The 21,071-nt window shown below is 40.6% G+C and overlaps 2 protein-coding genes across 2 annotated transcripts; one reads left to right on the top strand and one right to left on the bottom strand.

The window, feature by feature from the left end:
• Positions 1-2,281: 2,281 nt before the first annotated feature.
• On the top strand, positions 2,282-8,767 carry hsp90ab1 (heat shock protein 90, alpha (cytosolic), class B member 1). Its single transcript, XM_083934705.1, has 12 exons — positions 2,282-2,412; positions 3,582-3,725; positions 3,887-4,093; positions 4,469-4,628; positions 4,996-5,129; positions 5,213-5,518; positions 5,614-5,779; positions 5,902-6,092; positions 6,622-6,769; positions 6,935-7,203; positions 7,798-8,131; positions 8,208-8,767. The coding sequence occupies exons 2-12, from the start codon at positions 3,582-3,584 to the stop codon at positions 8,324-8,326; spliced, it is 2,178 nt and encodes a 725-aa protein (XP_083790831.1). The 5' UTR covers positions 2,282-2,412; the 3' UTR covers positions 8,327-8,767.
• A 4,843-nt stretch (positions 8,768-13,610) lies between these two features.
• Positions 13,611-20,914, bottom strand: slc35b2 (solute carrier family 35 member B2). The gene is made up of 4 exons (XM_083934627.1): positions 20,716-20,914; positions 17,476-17,663; positions 17,179-17,339; positions 13,611-15,633 (listed from the first exon to the last, which is right to left on the bottom strand). Exons 1-4 carry the CDS (start codon positions 20,733-20,735, stop codon positions 14,701-14,703), a joined length of 1,302 nt encoding a protein of 433 aa, XP_083790753.1. The 5' UTR covers positions 20,736-20,914; the 3' UTR covers positions 13,611-14,700.
• Positions 20,915-21,071: the final 157 nt, after the last annotated feature.

Here is a 21,071-nt window from a genome sequence, read left to right as displayed (position 1 = left end):
TACTACTAATAATAATAATAATAATAATAATAATAATAATAACAATGATGACAATATTAATCATAATTACAAGAGCCCATGAAAAATGTGTTGCAGTGTATTTTCATCATTATAGACCTTTTCAACGGAATTCCATTAAAAGGCAACCTCCTCGGTCCTAGTTAACTTCCTGTCAGCTGGTGTCATTCACATTCACTGCAACAGGAATCAAACTAGGACACATTTAGAGTGTTTATGTTTACATCTTTGACAAGGCCTAAAGGTGCAGAAAGAGGCGTCGGTAATAGCTAATAAACTCCACCTCCTGACCTTATTTATGCATAAAAATATATAGAACAATTGTTATCTTTACACAGTGTATATAAATGGGAAATATTTGATCAGATACCATGACAATAAAGTATTAAAAACTAAATTAAATAAACTCTGAACAGCCTCTAAGTACCAAGTGTGTCATCTGAAGTTTTATTTCAGAAAATATATTTGTTTTTATTTGTTTATTTGCTTGTTTTTTTTGTAATTCTTTTATCCGGGTTTTATTCTATATCTAAATGTAATTTTATGTTTCTTTCTAATGCTTTTAATGTTTTATGTAAAGCACTTTAAATGACCTTGTTGTTGAGATGCGCTGTACACATTAACGTGCTCAGGTGCATCTTTTACCTCATTGTTTAACTTCAAAGGAGGAGTTCGGTGTCACCTTTTACCTTTAAAACATCCGTGAAGCATTTTCCTTCTGTAGGAATAATCACATAACCACGCCACCGGCTCTTTAAAGTGTTAAACCGTAAACTATCACACTACATTACGCTGGAGCCGTTGGTTACCATGGCGCTTCTGTTGGCGAGACAGCTGTGTCGCGAGGGCTGCGTCTGACAAGCCGTGACGTCACTTCAGGCGGGTTTTTCATGGAAAGTGCTAGAAGGATCGGAGCACACCCCTCCCGGTTTTAAAGATTCCTCCGACAGATTAAAAAGACCCCCCCTCATTGCTGTAAAATAAACAATGTCGATATGGTTTTGAGTAAATATATTATTAATATACATAAACCGGGTCGGTACCGACATCCCGGCCTCGATGGTTTTACGGTGGGAGCTGAGGAGTCCAGTTTAGTATTTATCTAGTACGACCCATTGGTATAAACTACCACAGGGAGGCAGCAATGGGAGCTACTTTGTGCAGTACTTTCACAAAAGGTTTACCTATACATCAGTCATTTGTTTCTTCCTTCTTTTAGATTCTTTAGAAAACTTAAAGCTGCTTGTGTTTTGCTTGTGTAGTGTGTTTTAGTAGTTTCTGTTGTCCCACCTGTGCATTTATGTATGTACGTGTTTATTTCTGTGTTATTTTAATCTTGGTTATTTTGCACAAATAAATAGAGGAATGACTTTGGGTGCACTATGCTGACATTTGTCTTGTACAGTATGTTATTTAATACCACTGTAATTACTATGATTTAACACTTAATACATTACATTGCAATTCAAGTCTTTCAAGGTTATACAATTGCCTAATTACGTCAATAATTGTATTTCATATAATAATATATCATATATAATTGAGTATTCATAGCCTCTATATGTTCATGTCAACACTCCCTTTGAATTGAATAAAAAATTAAAATAATCATAATAAGTTGATTTGGTATAGCACCTCTATTCTCCTTTCAGTAAACACATTAAATGATAATTAATTACATATGAATACTTAAATACTGAAGATACAAAGGCATAGAGAAAAAAGACAATAAATAAGGCAAAAATAAATACATGTAAAGAACTTAAATAAAGACGTGGGCTACACTGTTATACATCTTTAAAAAAAAGTCATTTAACTTATCTGTGGTGCAATTACATTCATTATTATTAATAATTTGGACAGACTCAAAATAGTTACGGAATTCAATTTTGAAGGGATTAAAGTTTGGTGGAGATTTGGAGGATTTAGCTTTATGAAGAACTAGTAAATTGACATTAATCCACTGTATTGTTTTGTTTTCATAGCAGGTAATGGCGTCCTTTGCTTCCAATTTAATTAAGTGTTTGTGCTGAATGCTAAAAAACTTTTTTCCAGAACTCCAATGTTAACTGACACTCCCAGAATAAATGCAGAATAGTTTCATCTCCAATCTTACAAAATTCACAATTGTTATATATATATATAATATACACATATTAGATATAAAGACAGCGTGTTCGCGCGTGTTCACAGCCTCCTCTAAACGGTTCTGGTGTGTTCTAGAACATGGTCGATGGTGCACCGCGGAGGGATACGGCCGCACACTGAAACGGTTGTGTATAAAGATTCCGGTCTATTAAAAGGAAGTCCCTTTCCACTTTCCTGCGTCAGAGAGCAGAAGGGACAATACATTGGTTGCATTTTATTCAAGATAAGTCAACGGAATAAAACAAGGTATGTTCACCAGTATTTTGCTTACACATGGGACACATAATAATCCTTCTAAAACGCGTGTTTGTGTGCTAACCCATCACTGTGGCTGGGTGTAACGACCACGATGCGTGAGCTCCTGAGTCACGACGATAACCTTTAGCTTCAGAGCTGTCTCATGGGCTAACCGTTAAGCATGGTAATATTAAACCTGTCTGTTCGCATAAAACGTTATATTACATAAAGTTTATCCTTTTACACATGATTTCTCCTGTCGTGTAAAAGTAAGGATGCTGAGAAGTGTTATATAAAATGCCGCACTGTTAGGCCAGAGCAGGTGTGGTGGTGATGTTAACGTCTATCTGACCGTTACGTAACTAAGGTAACGATAAAACAACGGATTAGTTGTTGATGGCACACACTGCTTCTGATCTATGCTGCACTATCGGATACTACTAGGTATAATCATCTCTTAATGGCTTTTTTCGGTTCACGGGATAAGGCCGCTGTGTAGTCACGTGCGCGCCCGATTGAACGTTACACTTTAACGTTTTCATTCCAATTGAACATGAAGCGCAGCATTATCCTTTATTATGTCTTATTTTCGTCTATAGCTGTTCGTCAGCACGTGTTTGCAGGAGCCCATTGTCTATCAGTCGACGCCATGTTGGTTAGTGGCTACTTCCGCCGATTTGTAGCAACACTATGGCACACGTCCAATTTCGAAACCGGTTTATTGACCTGATCAGACGGAATCTTTTTTTTAATCAATTATAAATGCAACAAATCATACCAGAGCATTTGCTGCATTTTACATGTACACTCAGCACAAAACAAATCGCCGACCAAAAGAGAAGGGGGGGGGGGGCGGCTCATCTGCTACAATAAATGAAGATTAATCAGAATCAGAAATACTTAAATAATCCCAGGGGAAAATGATTTAATTTAACAAGCATATTACAACTATTTGGCTCTTACGCAGCTTATTGTTGGCCATTCACCAATCTTTTACAAACTAATCTAAGCATCCTTGCAGTACATTAGATAGCCTCTTATAAGGAAGGATTGATAATGTATCATACAAAATTGATAATCAATCCATTTTATGGCCTTTGAAACTGAATTAATTAAAAAATGTGTCCATGGTTTGCCATTTGTACCTTTTTTCTAAAGCATTGTTTCCTTTTGTGCAGATGCCTGAAGAAATGCACCAAGAGGAGGAGGCTGAGACCTTTGCCTTCCAGGCAGAGATCGCTCAGCTGATGTCCCTGATTATCAACACCTTCTATTCCAACAAAGAGATCTTCCTTAGGGAGTTGATCTCCAATGCCTCTGATGTAAGTCTGCTTACTTTAACATGTGGATGTTATGACTGGACATTTAATGATGCATGTAGTGATGATTATAATGCTTCAGAGCTTATTTTAGGACCTTGCATGCTTTCAAAACAGCACTGACTTGGATGTTTTTTTTGTTTTTTTTGTCAATGTGTTTACAGGCTTTGGACAAAATCCGCTATGAAAGCCTGACTGACCCCACCAAGATGGACAGCGGCAAGGAACTGAAAATTGACATCATCCCCAACAAAGAGGAACGCACCCTGACCCTCATTGACACCGGAATCGGCATGACCAAAGCCGACCTGATCAACAACCTGGGAACCATCGCCAAGTCTGGCACCAAGGCCTTCATGGAGGCCCTGCAGGTACTACAGTGGAACATGGTCTAGACTGCAGCATGTTAAAATTGGTGTAAATGGCACAAGAACATTTCCATCTAACCCTGTCCTTGGTTAGTCTTAAATTGCAACACAAGGAACTGTGATAATAGTGGGGATCTTCAGTTGTTTTTCTTCTGTTGATACAATCTTATACTTGTATTTAGCTACATGTTGAGTTTTTTATTTTTTAAATATGCATCTGTTATATTTAAATAACAGCCGTAGCCTTCTGTATTTGGCACACCTTATCTTTTAGCTACTTCATCCTAACACTGGAAGTCCTGCTTCTAAACTTCTACTTTGATAAGATGACTGTTTTGATTGCTATATCCTGAAGTCATAAATCCTTGTTCTCTCTAGGCTGGAGCTGACATTTCCATGATCGGTCAGTTTGGTGTGGGTTTCTACTCTGCCTACCTTACTGCCGAGAAGGTGGTTGTCATCACCAAACACAATGATGATGAGCAGTACGCCTGGGAGTCCTCTGCTGGAGGTTCTTTCACAGTCAAGGTCGACACCGGTATGTCTCCTGTCAGTTACAGAATCAATGAAGTCGAGATTGGCCACATTTGACCTATTTTCAGTAGCTTTGCTTTTGCAGTTTACATAGGATTATGACATGACAATGCTATAATCAAACCTGGCACATTATTGGCATCATTCAGCTAGTTGCTGAACATCGACCCTTTGCAAATTTATTTTAAGATGTTAACGGCAGACTGGTCTGACTTTGTTACCTGATTCCTTAGGACAACTATTGACATTTAGTAATGGCAGCAAAAGGGTTATTAATGGTGCTTGTAGTTTTGTATTTTAAAGTGGTGGGTCTCATCCCCCAACACTACATTGTCTTTTGCGTGCTCATGGCTGTACAATTCTGTTCACAGGTGAGCCCATTGGCCGTGGCACAAAAATCATCCTGCACCTGAAGGAGGACCAGACTGAGTACATCGAGGAGAAGAGGATCAAGGAAATTGTCAAGAAGCACTCTCAGTTCATTGGCTACCCCATCACCCTGTTTGTAAGTGTTGAATTTGACTTATTTTTTCCTTTATTTATATAATATTGTTGAATATCAGTGAAGTTAAAAAAAAATATTTGCAGGTTGAGAAGGAGCGCGACAAGGAGATCAGTGACGACGAGGCAGAGGAGGAGAAGGCAGAGAAGGAGGAAAAAGAGGAGGGTGAGGACAAGCCAAAGATCGAGGATGTGGGCTCAGACGACGAGGAGGACTCCAAAGACAAGGACAAGAAGAAGAAAAAGAAGATCAAGGAGAAGTACATCGATGAGGAAGAGCTGAACAAGACCAAGCCCATCTGGACAAGGAACCCTGATGACATCACAAACGAGGAGTATGGCGAGTTCTACAAGAGTCTGACCAATGACTGGGAGGATCACCTGGCTGTCAAGGTAAATGGCGTAAAGCAAAATCAGCTGTTCACTGGTTTATATGTGCACAGCGGCTGAAGATTAAGTGAAACTGAGGTGAATTCTCTTTTTTACAGCACTTCTCAGTGGAGGGCCAGCTCGAGTTCCGGGCCCTGCTCTTTGTTCCCCGTCGTGCACCTTTTGACCTCTTTGAGAACAAGAAAAAGAAGAATAACATCAAGCTGTACGTCAGGCGAGTCTTCATCATGGACAACTGTGAAGAGCTCATCCCAGAGTACCTGAGTAAGTTTTTCCCTTAAGTGTTCTTAATTATTGACTGTTACCTAACCTACACAAAGCTGTTGGAAGGAAACGAAAGCTGCATGAAATGTTTCCAAAACGCCGTGTTCTGTGTTAATCCCCAGACTTTGTCCGTGGTGTGGTCGACTCCGAGGACCTGCCCCTCAACATCTCCAGAGAAATGCTGCAGCAGAGCAAGATCCTCAAGGTCATTCGCAAGAACATCGTCAAGAAGTGTCTGGAGCTCTTTGCCGAACTGGCTGAGGACAAGGAGAACTACAAGAAGTTCTATGAAGGTTTCTCCAAGAACATCAAGGTATCTAAAATGGACATGTTAGAGAATTAAAAAAAAAAAAATATATATATATATATATATATATATATATATATATATAGCAAGTTTTTAATGATGCACTCCTTATGTCTTCAGTGCATCTCCATGGAGTCATAAGGTTTTCCTTCTATTCTTTAATCTAGCTGTAGGCAGTCTAGTCATTGTCTTGTTATTGGCCAGACATTTTAAAGTCGCTGCATAGCTGACTGATAGTTGTAGTATTTTCTCAACCATGTACATAATCTCATGCAGTTGTGCATCGCTTTGCTAGGTGTATAGTCACTTAGTGCTGTAGAGCATTTACTTTAGTACTGCTACATGATTAGTACTTCATAACCGAATCAGAGTGTCATAGTCATACTATCTGTAAGTGTATTCCTTTTGTAAGAGATGTATTTGTCAGACAATGCAACATGAACACTTCAGTTGCATCGAAAATGTAGCTGGGTAATTTACTAGTTCTTGCATTGTGATCATCTACTGATGTAATTATCTTTTTGTCCATTTGTAGCTGGGTATCCATGAAGACTCTCAAAACCGCAAGAAGCTGTCCGAGCTGCTGCGCTACCAAAGCTCCCAGTCTGGAGACGAGTCAACCTCCCTCACAGAGTACCTGACCCGTATGAAGGAGAACCAGAAGTCCATCTACTACATTACTGGTGAGTTTGTCTTCTAGAACGGCTGATATTGTGATTTAAAACTTGTTTAGTAGCATATAAACTGCACACAGGAACATAAGTAAAAAATAAAAAAAGAATTTACTTAGAAGGAGATATTAAAACTTTCAAAATGACACTGATCATTTACTAACTGGACTTCTTCAGGTGAAAGCAAGGATCAGGTTGCCAACTCTGCATTCGTCGAGCGCGTCCGCAAGCGTGGCTTCGAGGTCCTGTACATGACAGAGCCCATTGACGAGTACTGCGTCCAGCAGTTGAAGGAGTTCGATGGCAAGAGTCTGGTCTCTGTTACAAAGGAGGGTCTGGAGCTGCCAGAGGATGAGGAGGAGAAGAAAAAGATGGAGGAGGATAAGGCTAAGTTCGAGAGCCTCTGCAAGCTCATGAAAGAAATTCTTGACAAGAAAGTGGAGAAGGTCAGTAATCCTAATGGGACAGTATTCAAGTTGACCTACACATCCCTTCATACCATAGAATTTAGGTTCTTATGAATTCAAAACTACTGTTGACAGTGTTTTGTTTGGCAACAGGATCCATAACTGGTCCTCACTTGTATTATGGTGAGTTACATACAGCTGTAAGGAGGCCCCTCAAGTCTTGTTTGTCCTGAATGAGTTTTGGATTGACAAATGTGTGTTTTTGACTAGTGACGGTTCCACATTATTGTGCTGATGAAAGTCCAGACTTTATTTTTTTGAAAATGTAACGCCTGAGTGTGATCTAACAGATGCCTGTGGGTTTTGATATTTTTCCCGTTTGGTTTAACAGAATGAGAATTTTGACATGAGCTCAAGTTTAACAAGTTGGTCTGAATTTTCTGGCAAGGCTGTGTATGAATTGTTCTACATAGACTTTACATGGTGGAAATGACCATGCTGGTGTGTTGAGCGTTTTATTTCTAACATGACTGTTATGCATGCTTTATTAACTTGAATTTTAGATTAGGTCGACCTTCTGTTGAGACTGAGCATGCCAAGTCTTAATGTCTTCTGTTCGGCTGTCTCTAACAGGTGACAGTGTCCAACAGACTGGTGTCTTCACCCTGTTGTATTGTGACAAGCACTTACGGCTGGACGGCCAACATGGAGAGGATCATGAAGGCCCAGGCACTCAGGGACAACTCCACCATGGGCTACATGATGGCCAAGAAACACCTGGAGATCAACCCTGACCACCCCATCGTGGAGACTCTCAGGCAGAAGGCAGATGCCGACAAGAACGACAAGGCTGTGAAGGACCTTGTCATCCTGCTGTTCGAAACCGCCCTGCTGTCCTCAGGCTTCTCCCTGGACGACCCACAGACCCACTCCAACCGCATCTACAGAATGATCAAACTCGGACTGGGTAAGGAAACGCAGCAAATGAATGTTTGGTAGTTGCCTTTGTAGACACTTGTCACTAACAAATATATTACCTGTAGGTATCGATGACGACGAAGTTCCCACAGAGGAGGCTACCGCTACAGCCGTCCCAGATGAGATTCCTCCCCTAGAAGGTGAAGGTGAAGACGACGCTTCACGCATGGAAGAAGTTGATTAAACCAGCCCTCCATCACAGATTTCTAACACTTTAGCCTCACTTTTCAATTGTTCATCCTTAAAAGCTGCAGAAACTGCAAAACAAATAGTCATTCATGTTGTGTGGTGGACCAGTGTTGCTCTTGCGTCCAGAGCGTTACTGTGCAAGACCTTTTTTTTTAAGGGAAGCGGTTTTGGTTTTTGCTGTAAGTTCATGGTGACAACACATATGTTTTAACAAGTACCCTGTTGCACTGAGTTTTAAATGTTGGCGCGGTAAACATGTGAACACGGGAATGGTACATTCCATTATCTGATCAGGTCAGGAGGGTTTGGGGAGGTTCTGCTCATGTGCAACACTGCACGCTGCATGGAGAGAGGACTGTACGATTCCTTTGCCTGAGTCCAGGCTTGTCTGTATTCCAAGTCTTGTTTTGCAAAAAATTAAAGATGTAATACCTTATGTCTTGTCTTGGTTATATTTATGCATTATGACATTAATTATTTCCACACAGTATTAAATCAGTAGACTCTATGTACACTTGCGATTTTAAAAGGGTCTTAAGCATTTGATGTTTTGTCTTGGACAGTCCCTCCAGGTGACCACTAGGTGGAGACATGCTCCATAAGTTACAGTTGAGGGCGGGTCCTAAGGCACATTTGTACTATAAACTAAATCTAAGCAGTTTAGAAAGTATTGTTCACACAAAAAATATTGAGTAACCAGTTTATCAAGACACCTAGACAAGTACAAACAACTAGTCTGGAAGTGGGTCATGGCAGAAGAGAATGAAAATTGACAATGCATGTGTTAAAATTTAAAAATGTCCATACCGGCCCGGTCACATCTGAAATTTTCCACACGTTCTTCTAGAAAATGACAGTAAATGCAATCCCTTAACAAAGCTACCTGAGCAAAATGGAAGTCTAACATAACCTAGCATTATAAATCTACTTCAAAGGACTTTACAAATTGGTCGGTGTATGGGAAAAGCTCAAAATATAATCTTTAAAATGGTCATAATTCCTATGGTAGGCTAGTACTAGTGTTTTTTTTTTTTAGTAAAAAAAGGTGACACTATAATCCACTGCTGACCTACCACACATTAAAATTCTTTGAAACCTTCTCTTGCCCAAAAAAAGAGAAGATACTTGCCTGCTTAACCACACCTTATACTGTGGTGTGTGTGTGTCCCACTGGCAGTTGGACCTGAAATAAAAATTCAAATTTCAGACATTTGATGTGATGCAAATGTTACACAAATATCACATCTGTCAGGAACTGTAGAAATGCTCATTCACAAATCAAGTGTTACCAGCAATGACGGTCATTTGTCAGTCAGCATGGCCTTACAAAGGCACGTGCAGAATCACATTAAATACAACCATAAACTGAGTCGGTGAGTTTCTTGAATCATCGCTCTTTGAGGGAAATGTGAAGTACATTTCCTGGAAGTCGTGTATTATTTGAGGGGGCGGTGGCAGCTTTTCGGCTCATCAGTAAAAGCGCTGAAGTGTGGGTGTCTGTCCCTCCTGAACACACACGCACACACACTCCAGTCAAAATGATAGTGGGGAACTTCAGCTGTGTCATTCAGAAACACGCTAAAACATGTGTTTTTGACACCTAACGCCTCCTTAACTTGACCACCATTTGATTTTCTGCATCTACAAATAATCTCTATATGGAATAGAATTTAACAAATATCCAGTACTCACGACTATGTTGTGAATGTAAAAAATAATGTATTTTACATGTAACATTGTAAATCTCTTTTACACTATGTTGAGTTTCAAGGTTCATTCTTGACCTTAGAAACCAAATTTATCTTGAGTGTGATTTGAAAAAATAAAAAACAAAACCATTGGTCTGTAAGTCCGTAAAGGACAGGACAGGATGTTGAACATGAACATTTTGACATTTTTATTTCCATGAGAACTGGACGGACACCAGCTCCCAATTAAGATGTGATTTGACTGTAAGATTTACGGCTACTTAATTCTACATAATCATATTTATTGTGGACACTATAAAGACTGTGTCCAGACAAAGTTTAAAGTAAGTGAATTACAGTTTAAAACACACAAAATTGTGCTTTTTTAAGAATGATGCACTAAAACAATAATTGGTAGTTTCGTAGAAATGTTGGTTGGATGCAGGAGTCTAATGTCCGTAACCAAAAAGTGTTACAGTATACGAGTCTGAATATCATGATCCGTCTAAAACCAGATCTGTTAAATGTAACAGACCCTTAACCTCTTATTATGTAAAAGATTGTTGTTCAATAAAACATGTTGATGCATATTTCGGCTCTTCCGGATATTGAAATTGACATCTGCAGCATATTAAAAGTTGGGACCGCGGAGAAGATTGATGTTCTCTTTAGAATCCCCCCAAAAAATCAAATAAATATCCTGATTTGGGACTTTAAAGAGCTGCCTGAGTCTGAACTTAGGTCATTTCCTGGTTGCGTTCATTGAGAGTCAGCGCAGGTTTCCCTCGTGAAGTTGAAAGGTGCATGTGGTCTGGCTTTCAACAAAAGATTTCCTGTGGAAACATTTCACTCCAGTGTGTAAATCTGCTTTGAACCCACATTTGCTGAGTGCTTTAATTGAGGAGGGGGTTCCTGGTGTTTCAGTGGGCGTGTAACATTTGCTGGCATTGTCACAATTCTTGTGACCTTTGTATGCTGTCATCTCTTCTGTCTGTACTGTGTTACAGAAATGCCAAGAAAACGGCTCAAAATGTGTTGCTTGGAAGACCGCACGCCCTACTTAAAAAGAGTTGTTATTCAGTCCCACATACTTGACTCTGTGTGTGTGTGTGTGTGTGTGTGTGTGTGTGTGTGTGTGTATATCTCATGATGACTTCGGTGAATATGCACCTTAGCGTGCCTTCGCAATAACAGTTTTTGTATCAGTGAGATCTGCAGATAACATGAAATAAAAAGGTGTAGCTTGGGCTTACTGTATATGCTGCAACCGCTCCATCCTGTGGCGCAATTACGTTTCCATGACATTTACAGTGCAGAAAAAAACACTATTACTACTCATGATCTGAAACAACTTTGTTTCACACATCAGACATAGTGTTAGTTCTCAGAATTTGGCAGTACAAGACACAGGAGCAGGATTAACACCCACACTGAGTAGGAAGGAAGCGAATCGAGAGAAAAAAAAACTTCTATTATGAATTATAAAACAACCCACAAAAATAACCTTTATGACACAAAGTCACACATGGTCACACTGTTTGTGTTCCACACGTACAGTAAAGGAGTGCGTGGAGGTGGGCTAAAGGTTAGAAATGCGGCCTCATGGTTCGACATTTGTGGAAATAGGCTTTAGTTTCCTGATGATGATAAGATGAGCGGTTTGATACCAATCATGTTTGTACAGAAAATATGAACCTGAAGTTAGCAGCAGGCTAACTTAGCTTAGCACAAAGACTGTAGGGAAACAGCTAGCCTGGCTCTTTGCAAAGGCAACCTACCTACTAGCACATCTAAAGCTCACTAATTGTTTAAAAAAATGTAAAAAATAAAGTGTTCTACAAAGGGTTATGTACCGGGCTATTTCTTCGTAGGGGCATGTTGACTGGCACTGTTCAGGTCCTATCCCCTGAACAATGGGCTATCCAAAACATAACAGTTTGAGATCAATGCCTAACCAAAAGCATCTTTGCACATGCATGGAACAAATGGGGTTAAGGTATTATTGGGCAGCGACAGGCATCCAGTGAGAGACTTTAAGTTACTGGTCTGGGCCAAGAAGTAGTCTGGCACATAACTCCTGTAACCCCAAGTGGATTTTGTCAATTTAGGGCAGAACCAGGCTTGCTTTTTTCCTGTCTCCAGTGTTTTAGCTAAGCTAAGTTAGCCAGCAGTAGGTTCATGTTTAGCGTCAAAACATTTACGTTGTCTCGATCTCACCAAGAAAGCTAATACGGTATCAATCAGAAAACAGTCAACAATCTCCCTCCAGTTCAACTGCTCTGTGAGGTATGAACAGAATACAGAGATAGTTTCCGCAAGCTCCCGAGTCATGCCGGGCATTGACAAAACAGTCAGATCCACGTGCTGGCTAAAGAAGTTACACTAAAATCACTCATCCCTGCAGTCAGAGCGAGACCCCAGAGTGACTGGTTGTTCTCTCAAACCCATCCATATCTCTTGTTCGTAATTTGCATTATTGAAAGGAGGACTGGAGAAGCTGACGCTGTGACTCCAAACCAGATGGGGTGTAGGACGTCGTGAAATGAGAGATGCGGGGAAATTCCCCCATCGAGCAGCTGTGAGATTGATTAACCAGGGGGAAATGTTTTCTCACATTTCACAGTCAAACACGATCTTCAGTTTGATGTTCAGTGAATCATAATAGTGGTCTGGTTTATGAATCAGTGATGAATGCAAAGAGCAGCTTTGTTTCGAAAATAACATGCTGTCTTGATAAGACAGGAGGGAGTGGAAGGAACATCGAGAGACGCAGAGAACTATTAAAACCTGTATGCAGATGACAGCCAACTCTTTATAGCCGTTCATCTTGTTGAGCAGACACCCAACAAGCCCTGGAAATATGCTCCCAAGCAGACATCAAATAAGTGTAGTAGTTCTGTTTATACCAATTCTGGAGCCCACCTGAAGGGCAGTAGTTTGGCGTTTTATTGTTTTTGTTTTACATTTGTCATTGTATAGGTTTCAAAGATTATTTGTTGAGATGCAGGTATTGATGGATCTCTTCGTACAGTCATATAGAGCAACCAGTTTTAGTTTTCCAGTGCAGCGCAGTAGCTTCGTGACAAAGTCGGAGGCACGCGCATGTCCACACAGAGCCTACAGGTGTCCGCAGCTGTCCATGTGCTCGTCCACTTGGGAGTATAATCAGGGCTTTAGCCTAGTTTTTAAAAGGAGCTTTACTCAACGTTCAGAGGATTAATATACTGTAGCAGCAAACTAATAATTGCTATGTAAATATAGCAATGTATTAAGTCACTCTCCTTCTGTGTGTTTTGATAACCGGCCCAGCCTGCTGTTAGTAAAAAAAGTCTGTATTTTACTGTCTGAGAGTGCCGTGTGGAGGCAATTCCAGCCCACTTTAAATGGTCTGCTCTTTTATTTACCTTGTTTACAGTCATGAGTTGTAGTTTCCTGTATGAAATAAATAAGGTTAATGCATTACCTGCAAAGCAAACAGCACTGACCATGAAGCAAATCATGTAGCACAAGCAAAGTGAAACAGTAAAATGAAACCTCTTCACTTCTTGTTGATTTAATATGTTTTATTATTAATCCAGTTACCAGAGGAAATAGTAGAATGATAAAAACAAGGTACCAGTTAACATTGCATTTCCCTTGTATGCATTCTGTTATGCAAACACCCCCCATGGCCTACATTATCTTCACATCCATATGACAGCAAAGAGCATCATCATCCATTCATTTTTTTTTTTTTCAAACATTCACACTTAACGGTGAAAACACATGAAGCAGTCCTTTTACAAAAGCACACAACAGACACGTTGGAAATAAACAATGTCTAAGAGATATATTTACAAGTCTTTTTAGCCCGAAGTTAAAACATTAAGTAAAATAGTTTTTTTTTTAAATAATGGCGTGCAAAAACTACCGACAGCAGCATCTGGTTCGCTGATGTCTAGGTAAAATTATACAATTTGTGAGAAGTGCGCTCATTATTACGCAAACCGTTGTTCATCACCTTTTAACACAGACTGGAACATGTTAATAAACCTTAAATTAAATAGTAATGTGTGAATCATGTTTCTAGGCCGTGTTTAGAGCTTTACAAGATAAAATCCCACATTCAGACCCATAAAGGCCCCTAACCTCCAACATGGAGGACTGTGAGATAACCGTCTGGCTCTGGTGACTGAAAGATAACTCAATAGATAGAAAGCGTTGTCGTTAAAGAAGTTGACAGTGTTCGAATATTTGGGACAAAAGTTAAGTAAGGGGCAATGTCATCAATGCCTGAAAATGAATGCTTAGCCACACAGCTCACATTCATTATTCAGGGTCACAATAACCTGCAATTGGCTGCACAAGCCACGTACGGTGGTTTAGAAACAATATTCTCCTGTTGAACTGTGAAAGAGATGAAGACGGAGTTTCTAACGTTTATGGTTTGGGACTTGTGTATAAGACAATCTTACAGGCACTCAAAACTTCTGTGACTGCTGACCTGACAAATCACATGGACCCCCTGGGGGGCATCTTGGTGTAAGAGTCAAAACTGCAAAATCCCTTTCTGTACCATTGCTAAGAATAAATGAATGAATGAAAAACAGTAAAAAGAAACAATAGATACACACAAATAGACCCAAAAAAAGCACCACAGAAAACGTGGTCTGAGTTCCCAGTTTTGAGCGACTTAGGAGTGCTACACCTTCTGTGGGAGCGGCTGCGCTAACCGCCGGCCAGACTTCATGCGGCTACGTGCGTACACCCGTAAGAAAAGTGCCAAGAAAACGACCGCAACACCAAATGCACCGACTATGGTGACGGCGTGACCGTAGAGGAAACAAGAGAGGAGAATGGCGATGGCCTGTCGCAGGGTCATAATGATGGTGAAGACTGCGGCACCAAACTGGTTGATGGTGTAGAAGATGAAGAGCTGGCCGCATGCCGAGCACACTGACAGCAACACAGCGTGAAAGGCAAACTCGGAGTGGCGTGTCATGAAGGCCAGCGAGTCGAAGAAGGCACCCTGCTCCAGCAGCGAGCCGACAGTGAAGAGGCAGGAGAACAGGTTTACCCCGAACATCATCTGCACCGACGACATCTTGTACTTGAACAGGTTGTCCTGCCAGTTGGAGGTGAAGCTGTCGAAGACAATGTAGCCGATGAGGATGACGATTCCGCTGAAGGTGGTGACGTTGGATGGGTGCTTGGTGGGCGTGCTGGACAGCAGGAACATGCTCACGCCCACGGAGATCAGGACAGCGGTAAAGTACTCCCAGTATTCGTAGCTCTTGTGGGAGACAATCTTACCCATGAGCATGACAGGAATGACCTTGGAGGCCTTGGCCAGGACTTGAGTGGGGAAGCTGATGTACTTGAGGGCCTCGTACTGGAACCAGCTGCTCATGATGTTGGAGAGCGAGGCGAAGGAGTACTTGTACATGGGTGCTCCGTGGCGAGGCTGCTTGAACAGGATGCACCACAGGCCCGACACGGTCAGAGCCAGGATACGGTTCATGAACACCAAGAACTGAGAGTCCTTGAATTTCTCACCCTCTTCTTCTGGAGTTGTGGCTCCGTACGAACGTGTCATCACCCTCTCCTGCAGGACTCCCCATGTTAGGTACGATGCCTGAGAATAAGAAAACTGACTTTACCTTTTCAAGAGGAGACTGCATGTTAGACTTGATTTTAAAATTTTGTAACATATAACTTGTTGCATTGGGTGGTTCAGCTTTCTTTCGGCTATTTCTACATCACTATGTATTTGAAGCATACATTTATTTAAGTTTGTCCTAATACAGCCATTGTACCAGGAAAGAGGGTGACTGATCGCCAGAATCATTCCTCCTCTCCATCCTGACTGTGATGCGATCCCTTCCTAGTGCGACTAATCTTCATAGTAAAGGGGACAAAATCTGCACTCTAATATTCTGCTGTTTAAGTTATGTGGCAATCCTGGTTAATTTAGCGACAACCTATTAACTGGTAGTAACAGCACATGCCGTTTTAACATGTCCCAGAATACTGTGGGCAGCAAAACAAACTATTGTCGTTTAAATAAAGGAGTCAGGCAATAATTGGCCCTTTTCCATTGCTTTGTGAGCAACCATGAAAGTGAAAGTACAAGAAGTTACAGGTGTGCGGCCTGTAGCTCTTCATCTAACTCTCTGTGGCTGCTCCCGACTGTTCCATTACCCTCTGCAATATTTCAAACTGATCCACTGTCAAAACAAATGCAGAAAATGACCGTCTTGTTTTGTGGACAGACTTTTGGAAAAACGATTGCGATCATTGTCAAGCTCACTGACAAACACATTGCATTTCCTGTGACTACTTCAAAATAAAAGCAAACTTGTGTTTAACCAGTTAAATGCTTTTAATGTAAAGCTGCAGCAGTAGGAAATTATTGTTCATCACTTTCATCAGAGGGCCATAGGCTCAATCACCATTGTGTTACCTTATTCAGCAATATATAGTGAGTTATGGGGAATGTAGGATTGTCACCAGGACACGACACATAAACCAACATGCGACTACCAGGATGACGATATATTGTTGCTCACAGTGTTACTGCGTTAGGTAGGGATCACTTCATGGCCACTATGAAGAGGAGGAATGATTGCGAGGACAAATAACTCTTTGATGTGGCATGTGAAGTCATGTGTAGTTCTGGTGAGCATGTAAGCAAACAGTTTTCCTAATTATACAGCCAACCGCAATATTATCACTCATTTGGAATTGTGTTTCACTTGAAGCTGGTTTTGGTTTCCACCAACTTAACGTTGTCTGCTGTTTGGTGCTGGGCAGCTGGTGCACAGTGGGGTAGGTAGTGCACACTCCCTTTAACATTATATGTAGTCATTTGGTCCATTATTAACATAAAAAGACTGATAAGTGCAGCTTTAAGAAAGGCCTATATTTTACTGTAGAGCTCAATTCCATAGGTGGTGGTTATTGACCTGCACCAGTGTCTCTTCACCAGCACCTCCCTTTATGCAAACTTAATTTAAGCATTGTTAAGCTAGTGAGAGGAGAGTAGAGCCAGCTCTAAAACAAACATAAAATAACCCTCCCACAGTAGCACACACAGAGAAAACATAGTAAGGTGTTATAAGCATTAGACCAAATATAGCTGTATGTATTCAATGACTCTATTTTCTAGCAGGATACCCACCTGAAGTCCGGCAGCACAAAAGATTAATTTGACGATTTGTCTGACCGATGAGCCTGAATCGCCCTCGTTCCTGGGTGCAACTGACACGTCATCCAACAGACCTGTTTTGGCCTCACTGCCAAACACGCAGGTCTTTATGAAAGGGAAGCAAGTCCCACTACCTGAAAGAACAGAAAAGAATATATTAAAAAATTATGAATTACCTTAATATCAAGGGGGTTAGGGAACAACAAAAACAAGTTTGTGTTTGTTAACTGGCATCTCCAAATTACTTGTCACTATCTCACAGTCCCAAACCTGTTTCTAAGTAATTGGTGCGCTTGAAGTAGCTAATGAGGAAGTAGCCAGGGATGATGATGGTGGAGTATCCCAGCACGTTGACAAGGAAACGCAAGAACCAGACATCGTGCCAGCCTTCCAGTAGTGAGGACTCATCGGCCGAAGCAGTGGAAGCGAAGAGATGCAGCACAAGTGCAGGCCAAGCCCTACAGGGTAACATGGTAGATCAGGCCACATGTGAACTACATAACAGACAAAATGATTCAATGTTATCTCTGTAATAGAGCTAATACTACCAAGACATCATTACATTACTACCCTTCATAACAATGCTGATGATCGTGGGTAAAGATAGGAAAAGTCTATTTTTATGTCTGTTGACATAGCTTATAAGAAAAGCACATCACCAAAGTGGTCAATACAGAGGTTTAAAAGTTAATTGGTTAGCATTTCAGCTTTCATCCTCGTCACGCTGGATGGATACAATCTAATGAATCCATTTGGAGTCTCTTTATTGTGGAATTGAAATCTATTTCACAATCAATAATAGAGACAATAAGGCAAGAAACTATAGCCTATACCATCAAGGAAGGCAATTACTCAAATACCACAGCTGAAAACAATAGAACACAATCACACAACATGAAAAATTCAAAGCAGGTGTAGGCTGAAGCTACAGTTTATTATGCATAAACTTTACAATACACATTGCATTTGACATCAAGAGCTAACATCAAACGGAAACTGGATTCTGTACCCTGTAACACTAATTTCTATCATGCATTTCTTATATTTTTTTCAACTCTTTTGAACATAAGTGACCTACATGTTTTGGATTCCTCACTACAGCTTTATGATTTTTCACATTCGTCCTCACAATTTGTTTAAATCATATTGACTTTTTCTCGTGTTATCTTGCTTCTAAACAGAGGTCTTGAAGCAGAAGCAACTGTAATGTAAGGTGCTGCCCTGCAAAGGGATCAGTGATGACAGCAAGAGCGAAACTGCTTCTCCAGCTATTTAGTATTGCATTTATAAAGTTAAGAATCTCTGTAGCAGACGACAAGATATTTCTGTCCCACGGTTGAATCAACCTTTAAAATCCCTGGATCCTACACCTCCAATAATGCAATAACATCTTTCATGAGACTGTAGCCGACATAACCCTGATGACATCACTAGGGTTATTTTCTCCATATTTTAACTCCCTCCGGTGCTAAAAAGTAAGCCACATAATTAGACGTATGAAAATGGATGTATTTGATACCACATTCAAAGATGCCCCCCCATTCAAGCCTCTGTGAGCCAAGGATTGTGTACGAAGTCAGTGTGCATCACGCAACGAACAAGATTGTTGCAATACTCTGTGCAGTCTCAATGTGTAAATCACTTCACAGCTTTGCTCCGTGCCTGGGGGCTTGGTACTCGCATGCAAATAAGCACTAACCGTACTGACCGGTCTTCATGCACAATTTAGGCTAGCAAGAGGGTAGGTAGGTAGGTATGGAATCTCAGAAAACAACCCTAACCTGTTAAACTGTTAAAAAGATGAGCTTCATTATCACCCACCCCCACAAGCATCTTAAGTAACACTGATAACTCAAGCACACCTGTGATGAAAACCTAGCTTCCTATGAAAAAGGTGTGCTCCTTGCTGTCGTGGCACTGAGTGTGTATCCTATTGAAAGTGAGGCCGGGCCTCCTCCCAGGGGGGCTGTGAGGCTGACTCACACAGAGCCTCTTTGTGTGGGACTCTGCTGTGGCCTGGTCAGTCAGTAGCCTACTGCAGAGAGACCTGGGCTCTGAACAAGCAATTTATTACATGGAGGAATGCACTGCACTGACTGGACGGCAAACCCACAGGCTGCTGAACCACAGGCACAAAGAGAGAGAGACGCCAAAAATGTACCTGAGGCGAGAGTCAGTGCTTGTGTCTTCTATGAATAAATGACAACAGATAATATGGAGAGAAAACGCAATATTTCCATGTTAAAAAAAAGAGAATGAGATGATCCAATCCCTCATAAGTATGCTATCATTACTACCTAGCTGCTGGCAGGTGTGGTCTGGATACATTAATATAATCACTGTAAACACATTCAGACCGGTGCAGCGCCAAATTCTGTGACCCATCAGATTCTGTGACCTGTCCAGGACTTTCAGCCAGATTGCCACTGCAATGATTTTACTCACATGCAGTATTTTGATGAGTGTTAATGAATATGGTCCCTCTAATGGTACTTAGAGCGTTAACTCCAGCTTCAGTTTTAAAAGCATTTTTGTACATTCACACTATTTGCCTACTGCTGCCTACTGTCTATGTGTTTCTGTTACTACTTTAATTTTATTTGTTGTTTGGATATGTGTAAGGGAGGAAGCAAATTAATTAAGTACAATGCGAATTAAGATGATTCATCTGCTTCTAACCATTTTTGAATAACAGCGATGGCCTTTTTGACACCACGGGGACACCGTTTCTTTGACATTTTATAAAAAACATTGTAAGCAACAAAGTAATGATGCACCGGTTTATGAACACAAACTGAACATTTATACAAACCTACAATCTGCGGCAAGATATTATTATACATTTATTTTGTACAATATTACCTGTAACTGAACTATTACTGGAAATGTACTATTTTGGCTTTATCAGATATGATACTATAAAAGAGCATAATCAAATTATATCATATTGATATCATCAATCTCATAATATTCTTTGCAAACTTTTACACTGACAATTGTAAATTCGCCAAAGTAAGACCTACCTTTAATGTATTCAAAAAAGATAAATAAGTGTTAAATAAGACAATCACTTCATCAAAACTGTAAGCTTGTACTCCCTATTTAATGTTTACAATTTATTTATTCTAAATTCTCTAATTACCCCTGACATATTCTATGTTATTCATTTGTTTATTCATTTGTTGCTTTTCTGCTTGTTTGTTTTTGAGCATATATTTTTAAATATTTGTTTATTTTAAGATATACTTAAAAATAAGTGATGTATTTTTCCCCACTCATATTTGTAGGTAAATTACAACCAAGTTTAAATGAAATGTTTAACTAAATGTACACAAACCGTTCAGTTTCACTTCAGGTTGTTTGCAGACATCCAAAACACAGTCAGTGCAATACAATGTATATATAAATACGTCAGTAAACATTCGGCCGAGCTTGTCTACACCTAAAATCTCTTTTAACATGACATGTTTTTCCAGTTAGCTAACGTTACTCTCTGGTCTCCAGCGTTACCTCCATGATAAAGATGTCATTTTCCCTCTTTCCGTGGCCCGACACCTGGCGCAGCACACCCGCCGACACACTCAGACGTCCCGGCTGTGACGGAGCATGAAGGTGTGATCCGGCAGGTGATTGTGTTTCAATAAGAAGGGGTTGTCTTCTCTTAGGACTAGCCGCCTTTAGCTCTGCTGTCTTCAACTTATCCTCAATGGTCGATGTGTTCACTTGAGAAGGAAAGGCCCCCTCCTCTTTCGCTCACTGCCGGGGACCGAGAGCAGCGCCCCGCCCCGCAGGCTCTGCCCCTGTCGGTGTGGAGGAGTAACTGCAGGCTGAGCACATTTCATTTCCCACACAAACGTATTTAAAAG

Source organism: Echiichthys vipera (genome assembly GCF_963691815.1).
Source record: "Echiichthys vipera genome assembly, chromosome: 19".
Classification (NCBI taxonomy): Eukaryota; Metazoa; Chordata; class Actinopteri; order Perciformes; family Trachinidae; genus Echiichthys; species Echiichthys vipera.
Note: the sequence above shows the minus strand (reverse complement) of the source record. Positions and strands in the feature narration are given on the sequence as shown.

What these genes read in the sequence shown, in the direction of transcription:
- hsp90ab1 (XM_083934705.1), top strand. Translation starts at nt 3,582, where the DNA reads ATGCCTGAAGAAATGCACCAAGAGGAGGAGGCTGAGACCTTTGCCTTC. An exon ending in CCTTCATGGAGGCCCTGCAG is followed by an intron (nt 4,094 to 4,468) that starts GTACTACAGTGG and finishes TGTTCTCTCTAG; the next exon opens with GCTGGAGCTGACATTTCCAT. An exon ending in TTGACAAGAAAGTGGAGAAG is followed by an intron (nt 7,204 to 7,797) that starts GTCAGTAATCCT and finishes TGTCTCTAACAG; the next exon opens with GTGACAGTGTCCAACAGACT.
- slc35b2 (XM_083934627.1), bottom strand. Translation starts at nt 20,735, where the DNA reads ATGACATCTTTATCATGGAG. An exon ending in ATGACATCTTTATCATGGAG is followed by an intron (nt 17,664 to 20,715) that starts GTAACGCTGGAG and finishes GTTACCCTGTAG; the next exon opens with GGCTTGGCCTGCACTTGTGC. An exon ending in TTTGTGCTGCCGGACTTCAG is followed by an intron (nt 15,634 to 17,178) that starts GTGGGTATCCTG and finishes TCTTATTCTCAG; the next exon opens with GCATCGTACCTAACATGGGG.